This window comes from Macaca fascicularis, chromosome 11 (genome assembly GCF_037993035.2).
Source record: "Macaca fascicularis isolate 582-1 chromosome 11, T2T-MFA8v1.1".
NCBI lineage: Eukaryota > Metazoa > Chordata > Mammalia > Primates > Cercopithecidae > Macaca > Macaca fascicularis.
In genome coordinates this window covers 125,963,266-125,989,084 of record NC_088385.1, presented here as the reverse complement: position 1 = coordinate 125,989,084, position 25,819 = coordinate 125,963,266, and the positions used below count along the sequence as shown (strand labels likewise).

Genomic DNA, 25,819 nt, shown 5'->3' with positions numbered 1-25,819 from the left:
AGCCTCAGTGTCTCAGAATTGGAGGTGGGGTGGGGAGAGAGCTAATCTGTTGCTGGGTTTGAACCATGCACACTCATCTAATTAATGCATCCAACATTCACTGAACATCTACCACATCCTGCTTCTCTAAGATAGCACATTTGCCAGGTGAACACAGCAGAATGTCAGAAATGACGCCTGAAACCAACCCCTGCATCCCATTCAACAAATTTCGCCTTTCAAAAGGAGAAAGGTTTGACCCAAACAATAACGCTCCCTTCCTAGAGAAAAACGCTCATTCACCGCCAGGGCAAGCATTTTCTGTGACCCTCAGTACATTGGCTCTTAACCACAGGCTGCTGTCAGAAAATCGCCTCTCAACAGCCCCTCACTCTGCTCCTGGTGATCAAGTCAGCACAAACATGCTAACTGATCTCTTGGCACCAAGGGGAGCCTTGAATTAAATGGTTCAAAGGCATTTTTTTTTCCGCCTTACAGTTTCCCTTTATGCAGTAAAATCTCCAATAGTTTGGAATTTATGGCCTTTTGGACAGGGCTTGGGCTGAAGTCTGCTTCTGGTCTATTCTGCGTAGAAAGGATTTTCGAAGAAAATTAATAGCTTGCTAAAAGAATTGTAAGGAAAATGTGCATTCTATTTAAGAGGATCTCTTTTCTAGTCCTTTACTAACACTCATGCATCCACAAACAATTGATATGCTAATTTCAAATGATTTTTACATGTTCATTAAGTCTTTAGCTGCTACTATTTGTCGATATGGTGATATGAAATCATATTGTGGTTTGATCTAGCCTTAAGCACTAGGTTTTTGCCGAGCTGAAACTTCTTAGGTACAAACTTTTCTAGACTAAGCAATTACGAAAGAGAAACAAGTTAACGCCAGGCAAAACGACTACCCTTCTTGGGTGGGGATAAAAGGGAGGTGGCTCTCTACACTTTAGAGATTCACATGTCTTATCAATTCATGCTGGTTCCCTGCCTGCTGGGAGATAAAGTTTGACAAGGACCACTCTACATCCTGGTTTGCCTGGGATTATCTCTGTTAGATCTTCCATCCTAGAATAATTACTAATGACACCCTCTTTCATTCTTAAAGACATTTTGATATAAACTATAAATCACACAGTCACTGTAGATTTGATGAAACCATGGGATTAAAATTATGATTTTTCAAGGAGTTTGAGCTTTCTTTAGACTGACAGTACCTGATCTTCTCTATACAAACCAACAGAATGCTCTATGGAAATGTTATACCAATCAATTCTGAATCCGGATAATTATGTATTATCCCCAACTCCCTAACTGAAACAGTCAGATCAGAAAGCAACTAACTTTTTCTCAGAGACGAGGATTATGGGACCACTCTCTAGCCTGCCTCATGTGTGTTCATTTCATCTGAATGTAATTGTCCATCAGGAGTTGAAATCCCAATAAAAATTGTCAGCATTACTTGGGGGAGACATGGGTAGGCATGGAGAATCCAACGATGAGGAGTTGTTGCTTTCCTTTTGGCCACTATACGCTTTGCTCCAGAGTCAACGTCTACTAAACAACACCATGTACCACACACAGGGGTAGAGCTTTACCTAACTCAATCCTTACAACCTGCTGTCTGAGGGGCTACTGTTATTATTTCTATTTTCAAGCTCAGTGTGGTAAACTACTTGATTCGGATACACAACTAGTAAATGATAGAACCAGGACATGAATCCAGGTTGTCTTATACTCAAGTCTGAGCTCTTAACCACTGTGATATACTGCTTCCCACTCTGCTATACTGTTCTGACATTTGAGGCAGACATCTGGTTGCAATTTGATACATTATAAAGATATTGCCTCACCAAGTATGCCTCACAGAGGGGGAGAGGAGAAAGAGAGACTAAGCAGGGGGTTGCTTGGATTGCAGTTGCATGATGTATGCATATTGCTATGAAATCAATGAATTGAATATATGTTTCTATCCTGGTGCTAAATTACCTTCAGAGATAGACTTAAAATATCCTGAGGAAGTTTATTTAGGGGGTGGCCTTCATCTATAAATAAATATTAAGTGTGTCACCAACAGGACTGACTAGTGGTTCCTCCATTCACTCTCTGCCATCCCCCTACAGACTGCTACATGTGTTGGTCTGCCGACTGTGATCTGGGCTTGACTCATGGAACTAAACAACATTTCTGATGAGACCAAGTCCCCAGATTGCCTCTAGAGGAAGCCACCAAAACACAGCTGATATTGTGCCAATGCCTCTATCTTCTTTCCTCTTGAGAACTCAGCTTTGGAAACATGGTACTTTCACCCTTAAGTAAGTGTGGAATGTTGAAAAGGAAGTGGAAATTGAATGTCACTGGATGTGGCTGCCTTGGGTGAGAATGGGGATGATTCAGGTTTTATCTGGTCTGTTAAAAGACAACTCCAATCCAACCTTTCCTGAGGACTTGGAAACAAATGTTCCCTTCTCACTCTCTACCCCAAACCGGGAGTAACAGTTATAAAACTGGAATCTGTTCTACAGAGAGGCCACGCCTATTACAGAAGTATTACACAGGATTCTCCTAGCATGACATAAATCGAGGGCTTATGGCTCAGGCTTTCACCCCAGGGGTGGTTTCTACGGCAAAGAAGACCCACGACATGAAAAGGCACCAAGAGTGAAATGATACTGGTTGCAGAGGGGGAGTGGAGTATTATAAAAGTCTCAAAAGGATTACATTAGAATTAGCAAAAAGCTGCAGAAAGCGTGAGGGTTGAAAGACCTTGTGCACCATTCATGTGATTGCAAATATGACCAAGAAAAGGGCAGGAAAGTAACAGACAGACAGACAAAAGTGGAAAGTACCAAGCAAGGTGGACATTAGGTGTGCTTTCTTGAATCAAAACACCACCAGGAATCCGCTTTCCTCTCCCCGTACCCCTAAAATAGATGGAAGACTCTGGACTAAATGTCATACTTCTAGTTTCCAGTGAAATTTCCTCTAGTTCCTTCTACAAGGGCATTTTCTTTGGCCAGTGCAGCACCTGATTAGCCAACAGTAGGTACATTCCAAAGGTGGAATAGATAGCAGAAACCCAGGAAGATAAAACCACTGACGTCAAAACTCTATACAAAGAACCTTCTTTGAAGCAGCGAAGCATCAGCTTTTAACGGCATTTGGTATTGTTGTTCCCCTTCTCCAGCCTGTGTCGGTGGGTGGGTGTGTGTCCCCTTCTTCCCATCTGCAAACACTGGCTGGTGCTGCTTCAGCTTGCAGCCTGCTACACGCTACTGGCCTGTTGTGTTGCTTGTCCACCCATTCCTAAAATGGGACACCCATTTCTCTAAAGACCTGTGTGATCCTCTACAAGACGGTGAAGAGGAAAACTTCTCCAGTCTGGCTTTGATTCTTCAGGCGTAATTCCCCATACGTCTTCCACCTTACACCCACTGGAAAGTTCAGAATCAGTTGTGCCAGAACAGACGTTCAGTCTGTCCGAATCACTTTTGCAGACATGTTTTCAATCTGCTCCCTAATGCAGACTGCCAGGATTAATAAATCTTCCAAGTGGTCCCCCTGGTCAACTTCTTTCCTTTCTCCCACTAAACCACTCATCCAACACCAGCAAAAGATGAGTTTTCATACTGCCTTGATTTTCCCTGACAGAAGGCACAGCCTTCTTCCTTTCATTCTCAAACTCCTCTAAATTGAATGATTTATGAAAAGAATTGGATTTTTCTCTGTCTTGGAATGCTTCTATTTTCCCCCAACCTCCTCTCCCTCTCACCCCACCTCCTGTTCCCCTCTTTCTTTCATTTTTTCCCTTATTCTTCCTTCCATCAGCACCATGTCTACCACCATCCAAGGATCTGTTCTCATCCCTGAGTTCAAAGCAATCAGATTCTTTTTGGAAAAAAAACAAAAAAGAAAAACAAAATAAAACTCTTCCAAGATCATCTTCACGATCTTGGAAGGCTCCTCCCTGACTCCTGAGCTCAGAGTCTTGGTTTTGGATGCTGGAGAGGAGAGAATTCAGCAGCAGCGGCAGCAGCCGCCAGAAAGGCGTGGAGGAGGGTGCTGTTTTGGGTGTATTTGAGGCAACAGCATATGGGCTTTTGTCAAAAATGTTCAAAGCTCGCTAGCTTCCGAGCCGAGGATGGAAATGTGTGCTATCTCTGAACGCTGCTTGAGCTGGCTTAATTCTCCTTTTCTGGTACAACACCCCCCAAACTCCTCAAATCCACCATTCTTTGGCCCACCTGCCCTCTGGACTCTGTGACACCAAGAAAAGTTTTTCAGTCAAGTCATACCCCACCTGCACCGTCCACCCTCAGGTAGCAAAACCTCTTGAATAGGAGCTACGGGGTTCTGCTGAGCGTTGCTCCCCCCACAAAGAATTCCTGTCCCTTCTCACCATCTTCCACCTCACACAAGCAATGAGTTCCCATGTTTCAGCGGGAGCCGCCGAGTAGTGACGGGAAAAGACAGGCGCCCTGGCCCGACTGCCTGCATCCACCCCTCCGGGCTATAGGGCACAGGCCAGAAAGGGGGACCTTCGGGATCCCCCCCTTTTAAGAAGGAGATCATTACCTTGGCAGCGGCTTGCGGGCCGTGATACTGGCGACAATGATGCTCTCGGGACGGGGGGTGGCCACCGCTTTGAAGGTTCCTCGCCAGAACTTCTCAAAAAGCTGCTTCTCGCCTTGCTGAACGCTCGCCATCGCCAACCCAAAGAGGCCGGGGCGCCCGGGGCGCTGTCCGAAGTGCTGAAACGTGGATTCCAAACGGGGGCGACACCCAGCTCCGGGCTCTGTCCGGGTGAAACCCAGAGAGGGGTGGGGTGGGAGAGATCGGAGTTCAGGGCGGGGGATGGGACGCCCCAGTCCGAGCAGGCAGCAGAGAAAGGAGGCTCGTCCGCCGGGTTTTCTTCGCCCTTCTGGGTCGGCTCCTGGCTGCTCTCTGAGCTGGCTGAGCCTCTGCGCCCCAAGAAGGGAAGGGAGGGCTGGCTTTCTGGGCAGCGCCAGGAGAGAAGAGGCAACGGGGTCGGATGTGTGTGCGTGCGCGTGTGAGCTCCGGCGCGCCCGGGTTTTGTCTCTCGCACAATGTGACGTTGGAAGAGGAGGCTGGTCGCGCGAGCTGCACTTTCCTCCCCTCTCTCCGTTTCTCCTCCTCCCCACCAACCCCCTCCTCCTCAGGCTCAGCCTCCTGCCGCCATCTGCATAACAAAAGCCCGCAGGTCTCGGGAGGAGAAAGGGCGGGGCGTGCGCCTGTCACCAGGGCCCCGCAGCGACCGAGTTGCAGCGCTGACCACTCTGAGAAGCCATCCTGGCACCCCAATCTGCGCCAGGCAGGAGATCCTGCTTCCCAGGCGCCTCTCCTCTTCCATCATCGCCGGCCTTCCTCAGTCCTTTCTTGGGTGCCCTTGGGGCCAGGCCACCTTTCTTCCCAGCCCCTTCACAAGTCTTGTAGCTGATCTTCTGCCGGGGTGGGGGAGGGGCGGGGGGAAGGGGGTAAAAAACTTAATTTATCCACCCCGGCCGGCCTCCACCGGACCCTCACTTTTGGCAGAGACGGCCTAGGCCGGTACAGAGGGTCCCCTGCGTTCCTCTTTGAGCCAGGGGTTAGCAAGGTCTTCACCACCCAGAAAGTGCCATTTGATCGACAATCCCTCACCAGTTCGGCTTCTCGCCATCTGCCGAGCCGGACCCCCGCCCGCCAAGGGGCGCAGCGTTACATCTGTGCATGCGGAGCTGTCAAGGGTACCTCTTTTGTGTTTCACAGCCGGCCTGCCCAGCGCCCCCGCCGCCAACCCCGTCCAAAGGAAAGAGTTCCCCTCCCACCCCACCCCACCCCACCCCCATCCACTCCTGGGGAATCCGCCTGCAGCCACTTTTCCTAATGCCGCTAGTCTCGGGAAAGGAGCATGTTTTGGAAAAGAAAGCGCTTAATGGGAGGGTTGGAGAGGAAAATCTCGAGGATTAGCAAGGGGAGAGTTACTTTTCGTTCTCTCCTCCCCATCTTCTTACCGCCTCGCAGTTCAATCGTAATCCCAAGCAAGTGGAGGTTTAGAATCCCAGATCAACCCCAGACACACAGGATCTGGTTAGAATGACTCTTGCTTCCCCCCCAGGGTTTTCATTATAAAAAAAGATATCGTGGCGGGACCCCTCAGCCCTTGCCTTCCTGGAAGGCTTTTAATCTTAGCAGAGTTGCTACTCCCCCATCTCCCACCTAACGCCGCCCCACCCCGGCTTCCACTTTCCAGGTTGTCAATTCCTGGAAGGAGGCCTCAATCAGTCTTAAAGGCCTTCAAGCCCCTGGTGCTGGGTTCCAGTCACAGCGAGAATAAACTCCTGCTCTTTGCTAATGCAGATAGCAATGGGGACCCAATGAGGGCAGGGTAGGGGGGGAGGCGAGGGGGTCGGGGGAACAATGGGAACTCCAGAAATTCTCTGAAGGGGAACAGGAGGTAACTAGGAGGTGAAGAGAAAGAGGCCGACAGAGAGGATAAGATGGGGCAGGAGAAGAAAGATCCTTGGAGTAAATGAATACCCGTCCCAAAGAGTATCTACGTTTGAAGCGTGTGTGTTAGATATGCCTGCGTTCGCTTATCTGAGTGCCTGAGAGCGCTGCTCGCTCTGCAGTGACCCCTTCTGGTCAACGACGAGAGGTGCATCTGCTGGCTTCTTAAGTGGGTTGCCGGGGGAGAGGGCCCAGAGATGGGGTCAGGCCTGGGAAAGTTGGAGGTGGAGCAAAGTGGAGACTAGGCTAGCCCCTTCCCTCCCTCTCCCTCTTCCCTTGCGCCCCAAGTGCCCCATTCCCCGATTGGGCTCGACCCCCATTTCCCATCCAGAAGTTGGTATCATTGTCAATGCAATCTAGAGCTGGCTTCTTAAGTAGCCTGGCATCTTTAAAACTAACCTTAGTCATGACATTTAGGGTATCAACTGAGTCACCTGCAGGAGAGAGGTAGGTGGGGTCCTACTCCCACAAGATCAATCAACATCTTCCAGCTGTGTGCCTGCTCCTAATCCCTAAAAGGTTGACAGAGCTCCCATTTGCAAGACATTGCCTTTTTAAAATCCCATAGTAGCCAGGTGAGGCGGGAGAGAAAGCTGCTCTTATTCCATTTTATTTATTTATCTTACTTCAATAGCTTTAAGGGTGCAAGTGTTTTCTGGTTACATGGAGGAATTGTATAGTGGTGAAGTCTGGGCTTTTACATACCTGTCACCCAAATAGTACCTTACCCCCAAGAGACCATTATTAAAAAGTAAAAAAAAAAAAAAAAAAAAAAAAAAAAAACACACACACACACACACACACACAAAACAATAGATGGTGTAGATGCAGTGAAAAGGGAACACTTATACACTGTTGGTGGGGATGTAAATTCGTACAACAACTAAGGAAAACAGTGTGAAGATTTCTCAAAGAACTAAAAGTAGACCTGCTCATTCTTTTATAAAGACACATGCATGTGTATGTTCACTGCAGCACTATTCACAATAGCAAAGACATGGAATCAAACTAAATGCCCATCAGTGATAGACTGGATAAAGAAATTGTGGCACATTTACACCATGGAATACTATGCAGTCATAAAACGAATATCATGTCCTTTGCAGGGACATGGATGAAGCTGGAAGTCATTATCCTCAGCAAACTAACACAGGAACAGAAAACCTGATACCACATGTTCTCACTTATAAATGGGAGCTAAATGATGAGAACACATGAACACATAGATGGGAACAACACACACTGGGGTCTTTTGGAGGGTGGAAGTTGGGAGGAGGGATCAGGAGAAATAACTAATTAGTACTAGGCTAAATACCTGGGTGATGAAATAATTTGTTCGACAAACCCCCATGACACAAGTTTCCATATGTAACAAACCTGCGCTTGTACCCCTGAACTTAAAATAAAAGTTAAAAAACGTAGACCTGCGATTCGATCTTACTCTATTTTAAAGATGAAGAAGTTGAGGATGACCAAGTGACTTCCCCAGGGTGATCCTGTAGGAAGCAAAGGAAATCTGTGAAAAATACAGTTTCTGTTTTTGCTTGGTGGAGTGGAGGACGGAGTGGGATACTATGCATATCAGGATGGAGTTGCATTTAAAAATAAATCAGATAACACTGAGCCACATATTTAGAAGCACTTGGGGTTGAGGCTCCTAAATTGGGAGTCTGCAGTAATCAGTTCAGGACCTGGAATCCAGAATGCCTGGCTTCAACTTCCAGCTCTGCCATTTCCTAGCTGTGGAATGTTGGAGGAGAGACTTCACTTGCTTATGTCACAGTTTCCTTATCAATGCTATGAAGATTTTTTTGTTTTTTGAGATAGAGTCTCGCTCTGTCGCCCAGGCTGGAGTGCAGTGGCGTGATCTCGGCTCACTGCAACCAACTTTCGCCTCCCGGGTTCAAGGCGTTCTCTTGTCTCAGCCTCCCTAGTAGCTGGGATTGCAGGCACCTGCCACCACAGCCCAGCTAATTTTTTGTATTTTTAGAGACGGGGTTTCATGAAGATTCTATAAAGATTATAAATAATATGTTTAGATGAACTAGCTGTGAGGATTGAAGGAATTAACATACATACAGTTTATAGAATGGTGTCTGAAACACATTTTACTCAAAAATATCAATTACTCAAGTGGTTAAAAGCCCAGCCTATGGATTTAGAGAAAATGAAGCCTAGCTCTGCCACTTTTTAGCTGGATGAGCTTGGGCTAATAACTAACCTCTGCCATTGTTTCCCCATTTGCAAAAATGGAGATATCACACAGTGGTTGGGAAGATTAAATGAAATATTACCTGTAAAGGACTTAACAAATTGTCCACTTTATAGCAAGTGACCATTCAATGGTAGCTCTTCTTGCTGATGATCTTTGAATAATCACCTCTTAGTATGTTAAGTCAGGCCATGTTCAGTTCAATAATCATTAACTGATGCCCAATCTTGCATCTTGGCCAGGCACAGTCCCAGGCATGGAGGGCTCGAGGACAAACCAGACATAGTCCCTTCCCTGAAGCAGTTCGCAGCCTAATTCACCTTCTGGGCCCTCACTGACTAACACTTGTCCCCTTTCCATCTTATCACGGTGACTTCTACTTCAGGTCCGGCTTCTCCAATATAACGTGAACTCCAGTTCCTCCATCACTTTATTAAAATAGAACTATCTTGTGTCTCATTCCTTCATGGTATTGCTTTCTGTGTCCCCAGATGCAAGCCAGCCCACCCCATAAACAAGGACTTATTAATATGCTGGTTAAAGAATATAAACTTACGGCACAATTATTTCTTACCCTCTGTGCTTTACTGATGGTAGGCATCACTGATCCTTCACAATACTCTTTCTCAGACTGACCCTCAGAATCCTTCTCAACACACAGTTTCTAGATAGCCATACTAATAGGTTGGCCTTGGCATTCCAGATAAAATCAATTTGCCATCCATGTCTAGAGAATGTTTGTTTACCTGATAGTTATTTTTCTTTCATTTGAAAAAGGGGACAGCAGGGAGAAATGATTCTAAAATTTGCACACCCAGGCACTCTAGAGCAGGAACTAAGAAGATTCTTATGCATCATTCTCCCTAGTGATCCAAAGATACAGCACCTCCAGCTCAGAGAACTAGCTACCCCTTCTCCTGAGGCAGTTCAAATCCCACCTCACTAACATTACCATGATACCTTGGGTAAATCTCTTAATCTTTCGGTGTCCACAATTTCTCTGAGGACAATGGAGCCAACCATTATTTACCAGCGTCAGAGAACTTGACAGTCTGTACCCATTTCTAAAAGTCCAGGGAACAGTGAAAGATTCAAATAATTACTGAGATGATGGGAAATATAACAATGAGACCAATTCATCTGTCTTTATGTCTTTAAACAAGATCGTGCTAAACCATCCAAATTACAAGATTCTTTATTTGGGGAGAAAAATATGATTGCACTACTCAAGGTAGATCAATCCTGACTCCTTGTCTTCTTCGTTCCCAATTTGACTTCTTCCTTTCATCCTCACTTCTTGAAAGTTTTACCTTATGTCTAACCTGAATCCCACCTCTGTTGTGTATTGTCCATTCCTCTTCTGGAACACACATGTGCACTACTTCATATACTCCTGGACTAATATGGATAAACCAGAAAGCCTCCTTCTGACTGCATAGATCTCAAGATTCTATAAGACAGATGGATTCATTGCTGTCTCAGACAATAATAATTGCTACACTTATCAGATATATGTTACTATGTTCTAGTCACAACATGTGCTTAAACCCTTGATAAACATTGTCTCACTTAATTTTCACAACAGCTCTATGATAAAGGAACCGTCATCATCCAAATTTTGCAGATTTGGAAACTGAGTCTCTGAATGGTAGAATCACTTGCCCAGAGTTGCATAGCTAGCAAGTAGAGGAGTCTGCTTTCAAATTCAGATATGTCTTAATCTAAAGTATAGGCTATACTGACCTCCAGAAACAGGATAAGAAAAGTGTAACATTAGGTGAGTGTACAAATGTATCCATCCTGTCTATATATTGTGTCCATGTGTAGATCTGCCCTTTGGTCTGCATATCTATTTATGCTACCAAGGATGCTATTTTCAGAGCCTCCACCTTCTTCCTACACAACAGTAAAGAGTACTTGCCTGGTACTACGCTAATATGGGCAATCTGGTATTTTATAGGTAGTTGGCAGGACAAGACATGAGTCTCCAAGGCTACCATATTGATTTTGTTGAAGAAAACCAAACTGAAGAATCTCAGTGGGAGGAGAAGGAGAGAGATGCTCAAAATCAACACTGGAATAAAGGGACCATTCCTTCCCAGAACAATTGTACCAGCCACCTAATCTGCCTTCCTGCTGCAAGAATTCACCTTCTGCAATTCACCATCCTTTATACTTATTCTCTCTAGGTAATTTTTTTTTCCTTCAAATTCAGGGCTGGCTCATAATTTCCTTCTCTTGAAAACCTTGCACTGACTCCCCCAAATTAGTAGGGTAAGTGCTAACCCCTCTGCATTACAGCTCTCATGATCTGGTGCTTGCCTTCTGTCTGTCCTTGAACTTCACCCTCCAGTTATTTCACAATGCTCATCGTGTCTCTTTATACCCCGTTCTACTCCATAACTCTCCAAATCAGGCAAAACAAACCCCTCTGACATCTCTGTCCTTTTGAAAATGCCCTATTCTTTTTTTGATACTTCATAATCACATTATTTCAGAAATCTTAACAGATGCATTGCTAGCCTTCCATATCCATAATAAAATCTTCCTCTCTTGTCCCTCCTTTGAGTCATTGGTATACTTTATGATTTATTTAGAGTTACTTGTCATAGTATTGACTGGGTGATCCTTGAAAGAACAGACTATGTCTATTTCTTATTTGAGTCACCAATGCCTAGTATAGAATTGGCATCTAGTAGAAGTTCAATAAATGCCAATGTTAACGAGTAGATTCCCTATACAGTATGAAACTATACTAATGTTCAAGTTACCCAGTCCCGCAGGAAATGAGGCATGATTTTATACTCATATTACCCATGACAATATAGTATTCACACTGTGCTTACTGATATTGTATATATTCACTTAACTGTGAATTGGTGAGAGAAAAACACTATTTTATGTATATTCTATGTAGTATGTATAACAGTAATAATATGCAATTATAACAATGTATGTTTATATAGTTACACAGTACTCAGTGCCAGGCATTTTTCTAAGTACTTTACAAATATTAACTCATTGAATGCCCAATGAGTTAATAACCAAAACCCTATGGATTAGGCCCTACTATTAACCACATTTTATAAGCTGAAACACAGAGAGTTTAAGTAACTTACCCAGGGACACACAGTTAGTAAAAGGTGGAACCAACATATGAATTCAGTTAGTCTGACTTGCAGAGCCCTTCATCATTCTTATATACTGCCTTTCATATGATTTTTTATATCCTGAAGTGACATTCATTCAATGTGCAAGTATGTATTAGGCATAGCAATTGGACAGGGACAAAAATGGGCCCTCCTCTCCTGAACTCTTCAGTCCAGTTGAGGGTGGTGGTAGTTACGTTAAACATTGTAAACAAACAAACAAACAAACAAAAACCATGCCTCAAAGGAGATGATGTAAAACTGGATAACTGGAGAATTTACTAAATGTAAAGAGGTAAAGTCTGTCCAAGACAGTTGCATTTAAGTTTCAACTAAGAGTAAGAGGCATTTGCCAAGTGAAGAAGTGAGACAGCATTTCAGAAGAGTTCAGTATGCACAAAGACCACACCTTGGGAAAGAGTTGGGTGCACTTAACGGAGAGGCTGAAGCCCAGAGAACACAGGGATGAAAAAAATGGAGGCAGAATGTTGGAATTGTGCTGCATGCAGTGAAATTATACTCTCTGAGTCTCATTTTCCTTTTAAATGAGGCTCATCTTTCTTTCAAATGCAAAATGAGAGAATCACCATTACTATACCCAGTTTTAAAAGCCAATTATTTTATATCATTATTTCTCAAAGGAAGGAGCCTTGGAACCCAAAGGAAGGAGCCTTGGAACCCTAGTGGTGTCCCCCTGCCCCAAGCATGTTTTAGGTGATATCCAGGCAGATCAAGCACACCAAATAACATTGGAACACATGATCATAATGTGAGAAAGTTATTTCTTTTTCAATTCTCTTTTCTAGCCATTGGGTTACCTCCAGAAGTAAATCTTCACATCTTGATTTTCTTGAAATGTCTTGAACCTGTCTTAGAACTTAGTTTTCAACAAGAAAGTGACTTCAAATTCAGAGGTTTGGACAACTACAATTTAATAACCTTGATTTGCTTTCACTGAATTTATTTTTATAGTTATTTTTCATCACTGGCATGTGATACTGGTTTTTCATTTCTGAAATGTCCTCTTTAGCTAAAATTTGTTAAGTAATGAAGTAAATCAGTTTTAAAAAACTTTTTTATTATAAAAAATTTAAAACATACATAAAAATAAAGAGACTAGCATAATGAGCCCCTATGTCCCCATTGTCTAATTTCAACACTGATCAATACAGAGTCAATTTTGTTTCATTGGTACCCTCACCCACTTTCCACACTACTAAATTATTTTGAAGCAAGTCTAAGACATTGCATTATCCCCAGTTCTAAATACAAGGTGCATCTCTAAAAAATAGGAACTCCCTTTTAAAAGCATAACTGCAATATCATCACACAAAACAAAATTAACAATAATTTCTGAATATCATCAAGTATCCAGTCAATATCCCCCATTCCCAATTGCCTTTTAAGTGTTTGCTTATTGTTCATTGGCTCGTTTGTGTGAATTGGAATTCAAATAAGGCCCATTCCTCATGGTTGGGTGATATATCTCCTTAAGTATCTTTTAATTCCTAGGTTCTCTGCCACTGCCAACATGCACACAAACATTCTACCTCTGTCTTCTTTATTTTTCATAAGAAACTTGATTATTTGCCTAGCAGAGTTTTCCATAATCTGTATTTTGCTGATTTTACAAGTCTGTGACATTGATAATATGTTTCTCTGCATCCCTTTTTTTTTTTTTTTTTTTTTGTTAAGTGGTGGTAAGCTAGAGGCTTAATCAGATTTAGGTTCAAAAGAAAATCTACCAGGAGATTAATAATGTATGGTTTTCTCTTTTCTTGTGATGCTAACTGACACCGAAGATCACTGCTTAATTTATTAATTTACTAGTGGTTGCAAAAGAGTGATATTCTAATCTATCATTTATCTTTAATGTATTAGCTAGAATACTCCTATAAAGAAATATCTCTCATCAACTATTTGATTACCTTGGAGCACCATTACTATAGAAATGGCAGAATAGATATTTGACTCTTTCCCTTTTATTTTCTAGTTTATAAAATAACGGGTTGGGCTACTAGTATCCTTCTAAGGTACTACTGAGTTGATTGGTTATTTGCTGTTGCCATTTTTAATCCTTATAATGAACTCAGATTTGAATAAATTGTATGTGCTTCAATAAATTGCTGTTATTCTTATTGATGCTTTAATTGTTCCACCTTTAGCCAGGAGAGCCTATTCAATTGGGTCCTGAATCCTTTGATATGTCCTACAAGGTTTTCAGTGGCTTTCTCACTTTCTGATATGTCAAGCTGTTCCAAGCTCAACTTATATATTTCCTGACCCAGACCAGAAATCAGCCATTTCTCCAAAATGCAATGATTCCTTTCAACAGGTGTCAGAGTTTCTCATCATTACTGGATTAGTTGGTCAGTGTTTCTAGGATTTTTTTAGCATACAGACCCAGGAAATTTTATTTTAAGACCAAAACTATATCATGAGTTTTAACTTGTATTTCTAGTTAAAATAAGGGCTAAGGGTTTCTTTTTAACCTCATAAATTGTACCTCTGTGTCTCTTTTCTGATATGCTCACAATCTACATTTAGTGACACCCACATAATTACTCATTTCTTTATCCCACAGCACACACACGCGTGCGTGTGCACACACACACACGTATTTTAGGACAACTATACTTATCCTACCTCCATAATATGATTACTGAATTCAGTTAAAAGTGGTTTTTTTTTTTTGCCTCTTATTTGGATGTATATTCAAAGGACTGTGTATTAAAGTCAACTGGAATGGGATTGCATTGAAGTTTATTTGTTTACTTTTGATTTTTAAGGATTACTTTTCAATATAACTTTATTTCTTTAAATGTAAAATATTTACATGGCTCTGAAGTCAAAACTACTAAGAAGTTATATTTAGACAAGCCTGCACATGCTTTCCCGTCTACCCTATTTTCTTCCTTTCCTCAGGTAATTTTAAACATTTTTTGTGGTTTATCTTTTCACTTAAAAATATTCCTCATTCAGAATTGTTCCATTTTTTAAAAGCATAAGTAGTATATAAGAGCATCAGTGACAGAAAGATACTATGGTGACCCTACAGCAGTATTAGAGCCATTAACATTTGTGTGCACCCTGTTACCTATCTGTAATAGCCTGAGATTTCCTTTGCCCAGGCTAGAAAGGGTGCTTCTAGCATTTGACTCGACAACCTTTTTGTGTAGAGGTGCGTAGCTTAGTTCCTTTACTTACAAACAACATGTATGTGACATACGCACACTGTGAGCATCTCACCTGTTGTATGAAGCTGCTGTAATATTCAAATATGGATGTGCAAATCTCTGTTCCTATAAACAGGAAGGTGGAAAAAAAAAACTTGCCTAAAAGAATCCAGTTTTATATCTAAAAGCATCTCTCTATCTGTCATGGCTCGTCTTTTGTGTGTGTGTGTGTGTGTGTGTGTGTGTGTGTTGTGCGTCTATATTATATATAGCCTCAAGTGCCTTCTGCCTTTAAAGACAGGCTGCAACTTTTGAATGTGCTTGCTTTGTCTTGTCTGTTACTCTTTTCTACTGAAAGGAGTACAGAATTCTCTCCTGGAATGCTTTGAAGCAGAAGACAAAGGCAACTGACCTTTGGTTTGGGAGAAAAAAAAAAAAGGACAAGGAAGAGAAAATCAAGGCTGTTCATATGCCCTTGTACACAGAAGATGTGGAGGCAGAACTGAAAACGAGTGTCTTCTGCATCCAGGGGCTTTGGGAGAAAGCTCTCTGCGGCAGCACCCTCGCTTTCGCCTTGCCCCCAGATTGGATGTTGCAGAAGTAATTAGTGAACAAATCGATAGTTAGTGTTGTGATGTGACCACGACTGTTAATGCATCATTTTCCTCCTGGAAACTTGGTTTGCCTTACAGGCAGACCAGATTCTATGTAAGCTCCTGACAACCCAAAAACCCAGAATAACTTCTGGAGCGTTTAATCTTTCCTCTTTGGTATGAGCGCTTTATGTACATATTCGCATTTAATTCTCACTGTGACCCTTTGAAGCAGTCTCTGTAAGAAGTGAAGGGACTTGTCTGAGGTCAGACAGCCAGAACATCTAGAGTGCATTTCTCTTTTATTTTTCCATGGCAGGGGAGGAGGAGGATGTATTCGTGATTATAATGAAAGTACCATAGAATTTTGTCTTTAGAAAGGTGATAAATGCTTTTTTTAAAATATCTCTTTCAATTAGACTTTATGAAGGATTCCCTAGGTCTATTTATTCAGGAATATGAGCAACAAGCCATAACTCCCAATCTGATCTCCTTCAAGGGGGACTTTAGAGAGGTTGGGCAATGCATTGAAGGCTTGAAGGACCAGCATTCTGGTCCTCATTGAACTTAGGCAATTCTTACTGCTAAGTCTGGGTCTCAGTTTTGCCATCTGTACAATTAAAGGGTTAGGCTCTCAGAGGTCTCCAACTGGCAACCCAGAGTATGAACCTCGCTTACAGATGTGTTTTTTGTTTGATGGCCACAATGTATTTAAGAATAGAGAATATGAATGACTATAGGTATGGAAAATGTTCACCTTTTGCCACAGACCCCACCACTCCTAATTGCATTTCATCCAGGCTTTTTTATGCATATATATTTTCCATCTTGACCATTGCAATTCCTGGGCCTGAGGATCCTCTTAGGAATGACATTCTGTAGCTTCTTTGTATTTTTCTTTCCTGAGAATATTCATAACAATAATTTTAATAACAGCAGAAATTAGCATTTGTTGAATGATTCCTATGTGCCTCGCATTGGAACTAAGTACAAATGTCATCTCATTCCCTTCTGATACCAATGCAGTGAGGGAGCTCTTATTGGAATCCATCCTTTGTGTATGATGAAGCTGAGACTCAGCGAGATAAAATGTCTGTTTAAGGTCACGCAGTGGTGGTAGACAGAAAAGCTGGAATTTAAATCTTGGTCTTTCTGAGCCCAAAGCCCATGCTCTTATCCACGAGTAATATTCAAAGCACTTAACAACTCGTATGGGCCGGGTGCAGTGGCTCACGTCTGTAATCCCAGCACATTGGGAGGCAGAGGTGGGAGGATCACTTGAGGTCAGGAGTTCAAGACCAGCCTGGCCAACATGGTGAAACCCTGTCTCTACTAAAAATACAAAAATTAGCTGGGTGCAGTGGTGTGTGCCTATAATCCCAGCTACTCAGAAGGCTGAGGCAGAAGAATTTCTTAAACCCGGGAGGTGGAGGTTTCAGTGAGCCAAGATCGTACCACTGCACTCCAGCCTGGGCTGCAGAATGAGACTGTCTCAACAAAATAAAACAAACAAACAGACTCATATGGCATGGCTCTGACCCATCAGATGGATATTGGGTATAGGACAGCTGGCGTCCCAGGGAAGTGGTTGCAGTGGCCAGGTCATGCAGAGGGGGTGGGCACTGGAGTGAGATCGTAGGAGAAGCTATTTCCCAAGTTAAATTGAAGTATTGCTATATTCAACATCCAGTGCGACTGAACCGAGCTCTCTGGCTGAGTGTCCAGCTCCTAACCATCCCACTTGCCGTTTGTCATGCTGAGTAGAAGGCGTCTGTGGTGTCTTAAGGACCTACATCTGACACAACGTACCAGAATCTCTGGGACACAGCTAGAGCAGTGTTAAGAGGGAAATTTATAGCACTAAATACCCACAGGAGAAAGCGGGAAAGATCTAAAATCGACACCCTAACATCACAATTAAAAGAATTCGAGAAACAAGAGCAAACAAATTCAAAAGCTAGCAGAAAACAAGAAATAATTAAGATTACAGCAGGACTAAAGGAGATAGAGATGTGAAAAACCCTTCAAAAAATCGATGAATACAGGAGCTGGTGTTTTGAAAAGATTAAGTAAATAGACTACTCACCAGACTAATAAAGAAGAAAAGAGAGAAGAATCCAATAGATACAATAAAATATGATAAAGGGGATATCACCACTGATCCCACAGAAATACAAACTGCTATCAGATAATACTATAAACACCTCTATGTATATAAACTAGAAAATCTAGAAGAAATGGATAAATTCCTGGGCACATACACCCTTCCAAGACTAAACCAGGAGGAAGTAGAATCCCTGAATAGACCAATAACAAGTTCTGAAATTGAGGCAGTAATTAATAGCCTACCAACCAAAACAAGCTCAGGACCAGAGAGATTCACAGCTGAATTCTACCAGAGGTACAAAGAGGAGTTGGTACCATTCCTTCTGGAACTATTCCAAACAATATAAAAGGAGGGACTCCTCCCTAACTCATTTTATGAGGCCAGCATCATCCTGATACCAAAACTGGCAGAAACACAACAAAAAAAGAAAATTTCAGGCCAATATGCCTGATGAACATCAAGGCAAAAATCTTCAGTAAAATACTGGCAAACTGAATCCAGCAGCACATAAAAAAGCGTATCTACCATGATCAAGTCAGCTTCATCCCTGGGATGCAAGGTTGGTTCAACATATGCAAATCAATAAACATAATCCATCACGTAAACAGAATCAATAACAAAAACCACATGATTATCTCAATAGATTCAGAAAAGGCCTTTGATAAAATTCAACACCTCTTCATGCTAAAAACTCTCAATGAACTAGGTATTGATGGAACGTATCTCAAAATAATAAGAGCCATTTATGACAAACCCATAGCTAATATCCTACTGAATGGCGAAAAGCTGAAAGCATTCCCTTTGAAAAATGGCACAAGACAAGGATGCCCTCTCTCACCACTCCTATTCAACATAGTATTTGAAGTTCTGGCCAGAGCAATAGGCAGGACAAAGAAATAAAGGGTATTCAGATAAGAGGAGAGGAAATCAAATTGTCTCTGTCTGCAGATGACATGATTATATATTTAGAAAACCCCATCGTCTCAGCCCTAAACTCCTTAAGCTGATGAGCAACTTCAGCAAAGTCTCAGTATACAGAATCAATATGCAAAACTCACAAGCATTCCCATACATCAATAATAGACAAATAGAGCCAAATCATGAGTGAACACCCATTCACAATTGCTAGAAAGAGAGTAAAATACCTAGAAATACAACTTACAAGGATCTCTTCAAGGAGAACTACAAACCACTGCTCAAGGAAATAAGAGAGGACACAAACAAATGGAAAAACATTCCATGCTCATGGATAGGAAGAATCAATATCATAAAAATGACCATACTGCCCAAAGTAATTTATAGATTCAGTGCTATCCCCGTGAAGCTATCATTGACTTCCTTCACAGAAGTCGAAAAAACTACTTTAAATTTCATGTGGAACCAAAAAAGAGCCCATATAGCCAAGAGAATACAAAGCAAAAAGAACAAAGCTGGAGGCAACATGCTACCTGACTTCAAACTATACTACAAAGCTACAGTAACTAAAACAGCATGGTACTAGTACCAAAACAGAGATATAGACCAATGGAACAGAACAGAGGCCTCAGAAATAACACCACACATCTACAACCATCTGATCTTTGACAAACCTGACAAAAACAAGAAATGGGGAAAAGATTCCCTAAATGGTGTTGGGAAAACTGGCTAGCCATATACAGAAAACTGAAATTGGACCCCTTCCTTACACCTTATACAAAAATTAATTAAAGATGGATTAAAGACTTAAACATAAGACCTAAAATCATAAAAACCCTAGAAGAAAACCTACACAATACCATTCAGGACATAGGCATGGGCAAAGACTTCATGACTAAAACACGAAAAGCAATACAACATAAGCCAAAATTGACAAATGGGATCTAATTAAACTAAAGAGCTTCTGCACATCAAAAAAAAAAAAACTCTCATAAGAGTAAACAGGCAACCCACAGAATGGGAGAAAACTTTTGCAATCTATCTGTCTGACAGAGGGCTAATATCCAGAATCTACAAGGAACTTAAACACATGTACAAGAAAAAAATAACTCCATCAAAAAGTGGGCAAAGGATAGGAACAGATACTTCTCAAAAGAAGACATTTATGTGGCCAAAAATCATATTTAAAAAAGCTCATCATCACTGATCATTAGAGAAACGCAAATCAAAACTACAATGAGATACCATCTCACGCCAGTTAGAATGGCAATCATTAAAAAGTCAGGAAACAGCAGATGCTGGAGAGGATGTGGCAAAATAGGAACACTTTTACACTGTTGGTGGGAATGTAAATTAGTTCAACCAGTGTGGAAGACAGTGTGGTGATTCCTCAAGGATCTAGAACCAGAAATACCATTTGACCAAGCAATCCCATTACTGGGTATATACCCAAAGGATTATAAATCATGCTACTATAAAGACACATGCACAGGTGTGTTTATTGCAGTGCTATTCACAATAGCAAAGACTTGGAACCAACCCAAATGTCCACCAATGATAGGCTGGATAAAGAAAATGTGACACATATGCACCATGGAATATTATGCAGCCATAAAAAAAGGATGAATTCATGTCCTTTTCAGGGACATGGATGAAGCTGGAAATCACCATTCTAAGCAAACTAACACAGGAGCAGAAAACCGAACACGACATGTTCTCACTCAGAAGTGGGAGTTGAACATTGAGAACCCATGGACACAAGGAGGGGAACATCACACACTGGGGCCTGTCGGGGGGTGGGGGGCTAGGGGAGGGATAGCATTAGGAGAAATACCTAATGTAGATGACGGGTTGATGAGTGCAGCAAACCAACATGGCACATGTATACCTGTGTAACAAATCTGCGTGTTCTGCACGAGTATTCCAGAACTTAAAGTATAATTTAAAAACAAACAAACAAACAAACAAACAAACAAAAAGAGCCTATGTCTGAGAAACATGAAGAATGTGACAGTGACCAGAGGGCTGGAAGACCAGGTGATTCTGGGGCTGGATGGGGTCTCCTGGGAGATGAGGAGGTTGGGAAATTCAGAAACGATGGCTAGACTCCCTGCTTGCAGAAACTTATAAATAAGAAAGGAAGATGGCATTGACCTGGAAAGATAGATCGGTGGGTTTCCACATGAGTTGAGTGAAGCCAGACTTAATATTAAGTGGATCACTTAATATGGCTCTGGCCCCAAACCACGGACAGCGTGTGGCTGACTGCTAAAAAAAGTAACTCAAATCACGTGCCCTTTCTAATTATTATAACACACTGACAAAATTTATTGGGCACAGACTAAGTGCCAGGCATTATACCAAGTGTTGAGGTTTCAACAAAGCAGTAGGAAAAGATCTCTGCCTCCAATCCAGGGTGTGGGTGGAGTAATCTGTGATATTAAGGGCTAAACTTAGAAGGCTGAGGAGATGCACGAAAAAAGAATTCTTCTCTGTATTGGTGCAATCAGGGAAAATTAAGACCCAAAGTATGAGTGATCCAAGCCAAAGAGGCAGGGAAAGGGTGCAGGCACCTCAGGGAGAGAGCTCACCATGTACAAAGACCCAGAGGTAAAACAGAACTCACTTTGCTTACAGTAATGCTGTGTTTCTTGAAGTGGAGTCGGGGCTGGCAGCATCAATGTCTCCTGGGAACTTGGTGACAATGCAAATTCCGAGGCGCTACCATAGCCTTATTGACTTAAGAGCTTCTGCACAGCAAAAGAAACTATAGATGGAACCCAGCAATCTGTGTTTTGACAGGCTCTCCAGGTGGCTCTAATTCAAGTTTAAGCTTGAAAAACACTGAGTACAGAATTTCATGGTTGAGTGGTCAGAAGTGTGGTTGGAGAGAAGAGGAGGAACCAGATCGTGAGAAGCCTGATGTGATTGAAATTTTATCTTTAGTGTAATGTGCTTTGGAGGAACTTTAATACGAGCAGTGACATGACACTTGGATTTTTGCTTCATAAGTGTTCCTCAAAATTGCTGAGCTTGTTACTACTTCTAAGCCTTTGTGTTTGCTGTTGCATTTGCCTGAAACATTCTACCTCCAGATTTTTAAAATATGAACTCCTCTTTATTGAGTTCAAATGGTACTTCCTCTGATCACCCCACAATAAGTGGTCCTTCTGCTTCCCTCTCCCATCAGCTTGGTTTATTCTTATAGCTCTTATCCACACCTGCAATCTTCCTGTTTAGTATGTATTTGTTGCCTGTCTCCCTCTACTAAATCATAACTCGACAAAGGAGGAAAACAGTCTGCCTTGCTCACCCTATGTATCACCACTCCCCCAGCGCAGTACTCTGCACATAGTAGGTGCTTTCAGTCAGCAAACTCAGTGAATAAAGGAAGCACAAAGCCCACAGCAACTCTCACCATGGAATTCCCACAATGGTCATCAAAATAGATGCTCTGGACCAGGGGCGTTACCTGGGATGTCTTCCAGAAAGAGGCAGGCATTGAATTTTTTTTTTTTTTTTCAGGACAATAAGGTGAGGTAAAAAGGAGAAGGGAAGAAGTAATTCAGAAAGTAGACTCAAAATGAACTCAGAGGTCAAAAGCAGCAAGTAGAAGGCAGGCAACCCAAGTAGATTAAGTGTGTAAAGACAAACCACGGAAGGAGAATGATGAAGAAGGTGGGTGGGGAGCAGGAAGGCAGGTATGATTTGCGGGGAGCCTCATAAACTTAGAGACTAGTAACGAACTCTTTCTCCTTGGCCATTGCTCAAAGTCTCATTGAACTTTCTGTCCCTCGGTCCATCCATCCTTCTCAGGATATTGACTCTTTCTAAGTTAGAACGAATGTCCCTGGATATTGGGTTTCCACAAACAAGCATAACTTTTTAAATGTAAATACATTAAATAAATAGAGGCTGTCACTTTTTCTGTCAAGCATAGACAATTTTTTTGGGAGAATCAACTGTCATAAATTATCATGATCATTTCACAAAAGGAAATACATTTTAAACCCAAAATGTAGGGAAGTGAAAGACACTATCTCAGAATTAAAGACTTTGCTCCTAAATGGGCTAAATCTCATTTGCATTGTCCATACTGTGTTTTCCTCCCGTTGCCACAGATTGGTGAGAAAGACCCACATTGGAACAGAGGTAAGCATTTGGAACACTGCCTTGGATGTGATACAGCCAGCCCCAGAAGGAGGCGGGGTGAGGACTGAGTAAGTATATTTAAAACAAAGCTGGGCATAATGGCTCACGCCTATAATCCCAGCAATTTGGGAGGCTGAGGCTGGAGGATTGCTTGAGCCCAGGAATTTGAGACCAGTTTGGGTAACAAAATGAAACCCCATCTCTACAAAAAATAAAAAATTTACTCCAGCATGGTGGCACGTGTCTGTGGTCCCAGATACACAGGAGGCTGAGGCGGGAGGATTGTTTGAGCCCAGGAGGTGGAGGCTGCAGTGAGTTGTGTTCATGCCACTGCACTCCAGCCTGAGTAATGGAGTGAGACCGTATCTCAAAAGTAATTAATAAATTAAAATAAAATAAAAATAGAAATGAATAGCAAAATCAGTGGCTTCTTACCTAGGCCTAGAAAGTTGAAGTTAACTTTACAGGATCACTAACCTTATAGACTCACCTATTTAATCTTTATACTTGCATCTTTTGTTGTGGTAAAATATATGTGACATAAAATTTACCATTTTAATTATTTTTAAGTGTATAACTCTAGGGCATTAAATATGTTCATAACATTGTGCAGTCATCACCAGTTCCATTTCCAGAACTTCTTCATTATCCAAAACAAGCTATCATTAAATAATAACTCCCCTCTCTTCCAAGCACCCACTGCCGCAGATCTTGGTAACCTGTATTCTATGTTCCCTTTCTATAAGTTTTTTTAAATTCTTGGTGCTTCATGTAAGTGGAGTCATACAATATTTGTCCTTTTGTGTCTGGCTTACTTTACCAAAATTAATGTTTTTGAGATTCATCCACACCGTAGTATGTCTCAGCACTTAATTCCTTTCTGTGGCTAAATAATACTCCATTGTATAGATATACCACATTCTGCCTATCTGTATATTAGTTGATGAACACTCGAGTTGCTTCCACCTTTTGACTATTGTAAACAATGCTATTCTGAGCATTGGTGTACAAATATCTGTTTGAGTCCCTGCTTCCAATTCTTTTAAGAGTGAGATTGTGGGATCATGTGGTAATTCTATGGTTAACATTTGGAAGAACTGAACCCTCTTTTTAACTGTCAAGAAATTGAAGCCTGGAGTGGGTGCAGGATCTTTCTCAGGTCACACAGCATTGAGGAGGCAGCAGAGTTGTAACAGGACTCCTGGACTTTCTGTCAATCTCAGTGGATAATAACAGACAGAGGGGAGAAACCAGAAAGTCATGATCAAGGCCAGTGACAGGCGCTGGGTATCCCCTGGGCAAGAGTCTCATTTTCTGCAGTCAGTTTTTCCAATACTGGACCAAGCACAAAAATGTTCATGTCTCTACAACTGCCAACCTAAGAGACTGGGTGGGCAGAGTAGTGTGGAAGAAATAAGTCCAGAAATGGATAGGAATAAAATTAGAACACTTTTGCTCAAGTGCTTGAGGGAAGGCACCTACGTCTTGGGAGAAGTTAGGAAGCAATGAAAATTGATGAGAATGTTCTGACTTCAGAATTCTGGGCTAGTCCTAGGAAAGAAAGGCCTGCTTCTAAATAGCTGAAAAGCAAAATTTGGAGGAATAAGATGCCCACCCATGATACAAGCTCGAGCCTTAGTACAGCAGGAGGTAGAAAAACTTGCTTGTGAAGAGTGTGGATTTGGGATGGAGGCTGCAAACCTGGGTGCAAATTCCTGGCTCTTCCACTTATCAACTTTGTTGCTTATGGTAAGAGTTAACCCCTCTAGGAGCCTCAGTTTACATATCTGTCAAATGGGGCAATAATAGTACCTATCTCATAGGAATTGATATCATAATGGTGCTGATGCTGCTGATGCTAATAGATCATCTCATCCCAATTCTTCTGGACCCTGGTGGCGCATTTGATCACCTAGACAGTTTTAAAGTCACTGATGCATGAGCTCCACACCCAAAGAGTCTGATTCACTTGGTCTGAGATCATGCCTGTCCCCCCTCTTTTTTTAAGCGCCCAAGATGATTCCAAGGTGCATCAAATTTGAGAAACAGTGTGTTCTAGTGCTTTCCAAGAATCACCTGGGAATCTTATTAGAATGTAATTTCTGGTTCAGCAGGCCAGAGGTGGGGCCAGAGATTCCATATTTCTAGACAGCTCCCAGGGTGTGCTGGTGCCAAAGCCACACTTTGAGGAACAAAGTTTTTTAAAAAGACTACCCCAGGGCTGGTTGGATCTGGATTAAGTGTCTGGTAGATGTCAGTAAGAAGTAATAATGTCCTTAGATGTTAATGTTTAAGATGTCCACTGGGTGCTGGAGTAAAGGGAGTGATCCAATAACAGAAGTAAACCTACAAAGTTTCCTACAAGAGGCAAAGGGCCTGTTGCTGTAGCGTGGACTTTAGTTGATGCAAATAACTTCACAGTAGCTCCTGTTGCTCAGAGAGATGGGAATAGAAGGCCTAAGAATAACGATCATCGTGAACTACAGACTGTTGATGGGGAGTCAGCTGGAGGCTCAGTTCTCACATTGCAGGGGGGTTTGGGTCACGTAGGAATCCAAGCTTTGGGACTAGGAAGTGAATGTTTGGGGATAAGAATTAGCACACTCCATTCATTCGTTCAGGAAATATTTACTGAGCATCTCTTAGGGCACAGTGTTATACTAGGCACTGAGGGTCTAGTTATAACCACAGCCCCTGCCTTCAAGGAGTTCACAGTCCTGTAGGAGGGGGACAAACCATAAAACAGGTGAAACGCAGAATACCGAGGGATCACTTTAGTGGGAGAAGCCTTTGAGGGGGATCCTTGGCCCAGTCTGAGGGAGTTATGAAATAATTCTTGGAGGAAGCGATGGCTGAGCTGAGCCTTTAAAGATAAGTATGAGCCCCAGAAGAGTGGCTGGAAGCAGAGGGGGTCTCAGGCAGAGGAGAGAGAATAGGCAGCTAACACAAGAGTCAGAGAGAACAGAGCCTCTTCCCAGAAGTAGCTCAGTTCCTGAGTGTTGGAAATGGGGATGCAGCCAGA

General features: G+C 42.2%; 1 protein-coding gene across 2 annotated transcripts in view; it reads right to left on the bottom strand.

Annotated features, from left to right (window-relative positions):
- Nucleotides 1-5,034, bottom strand: part of SRRM4 (serine/arginine repetitive matrix 4) — a 177,433-nt gene extending 172,399 nt beyond the window's left edge. For both annotated transcript variants that reach the window (XM_005572373.5, XM_065524869.2), the window contains exon 1: nucleotides 4,562-5,034. In XM_005572373.5, the coding sequence (XP_005572430.3) occupies nucleotides 4,562-4,692 (131 nt within the window). In that variant the 5' untranslated portion in view covers nucleotides 4,693-5,034. The remainder of the gene's footprint in view (nucleotides 1-4,561) is intronic.
- Nucleotides 5,035-25,819: the final 20,785 nt, after the last annotated feature.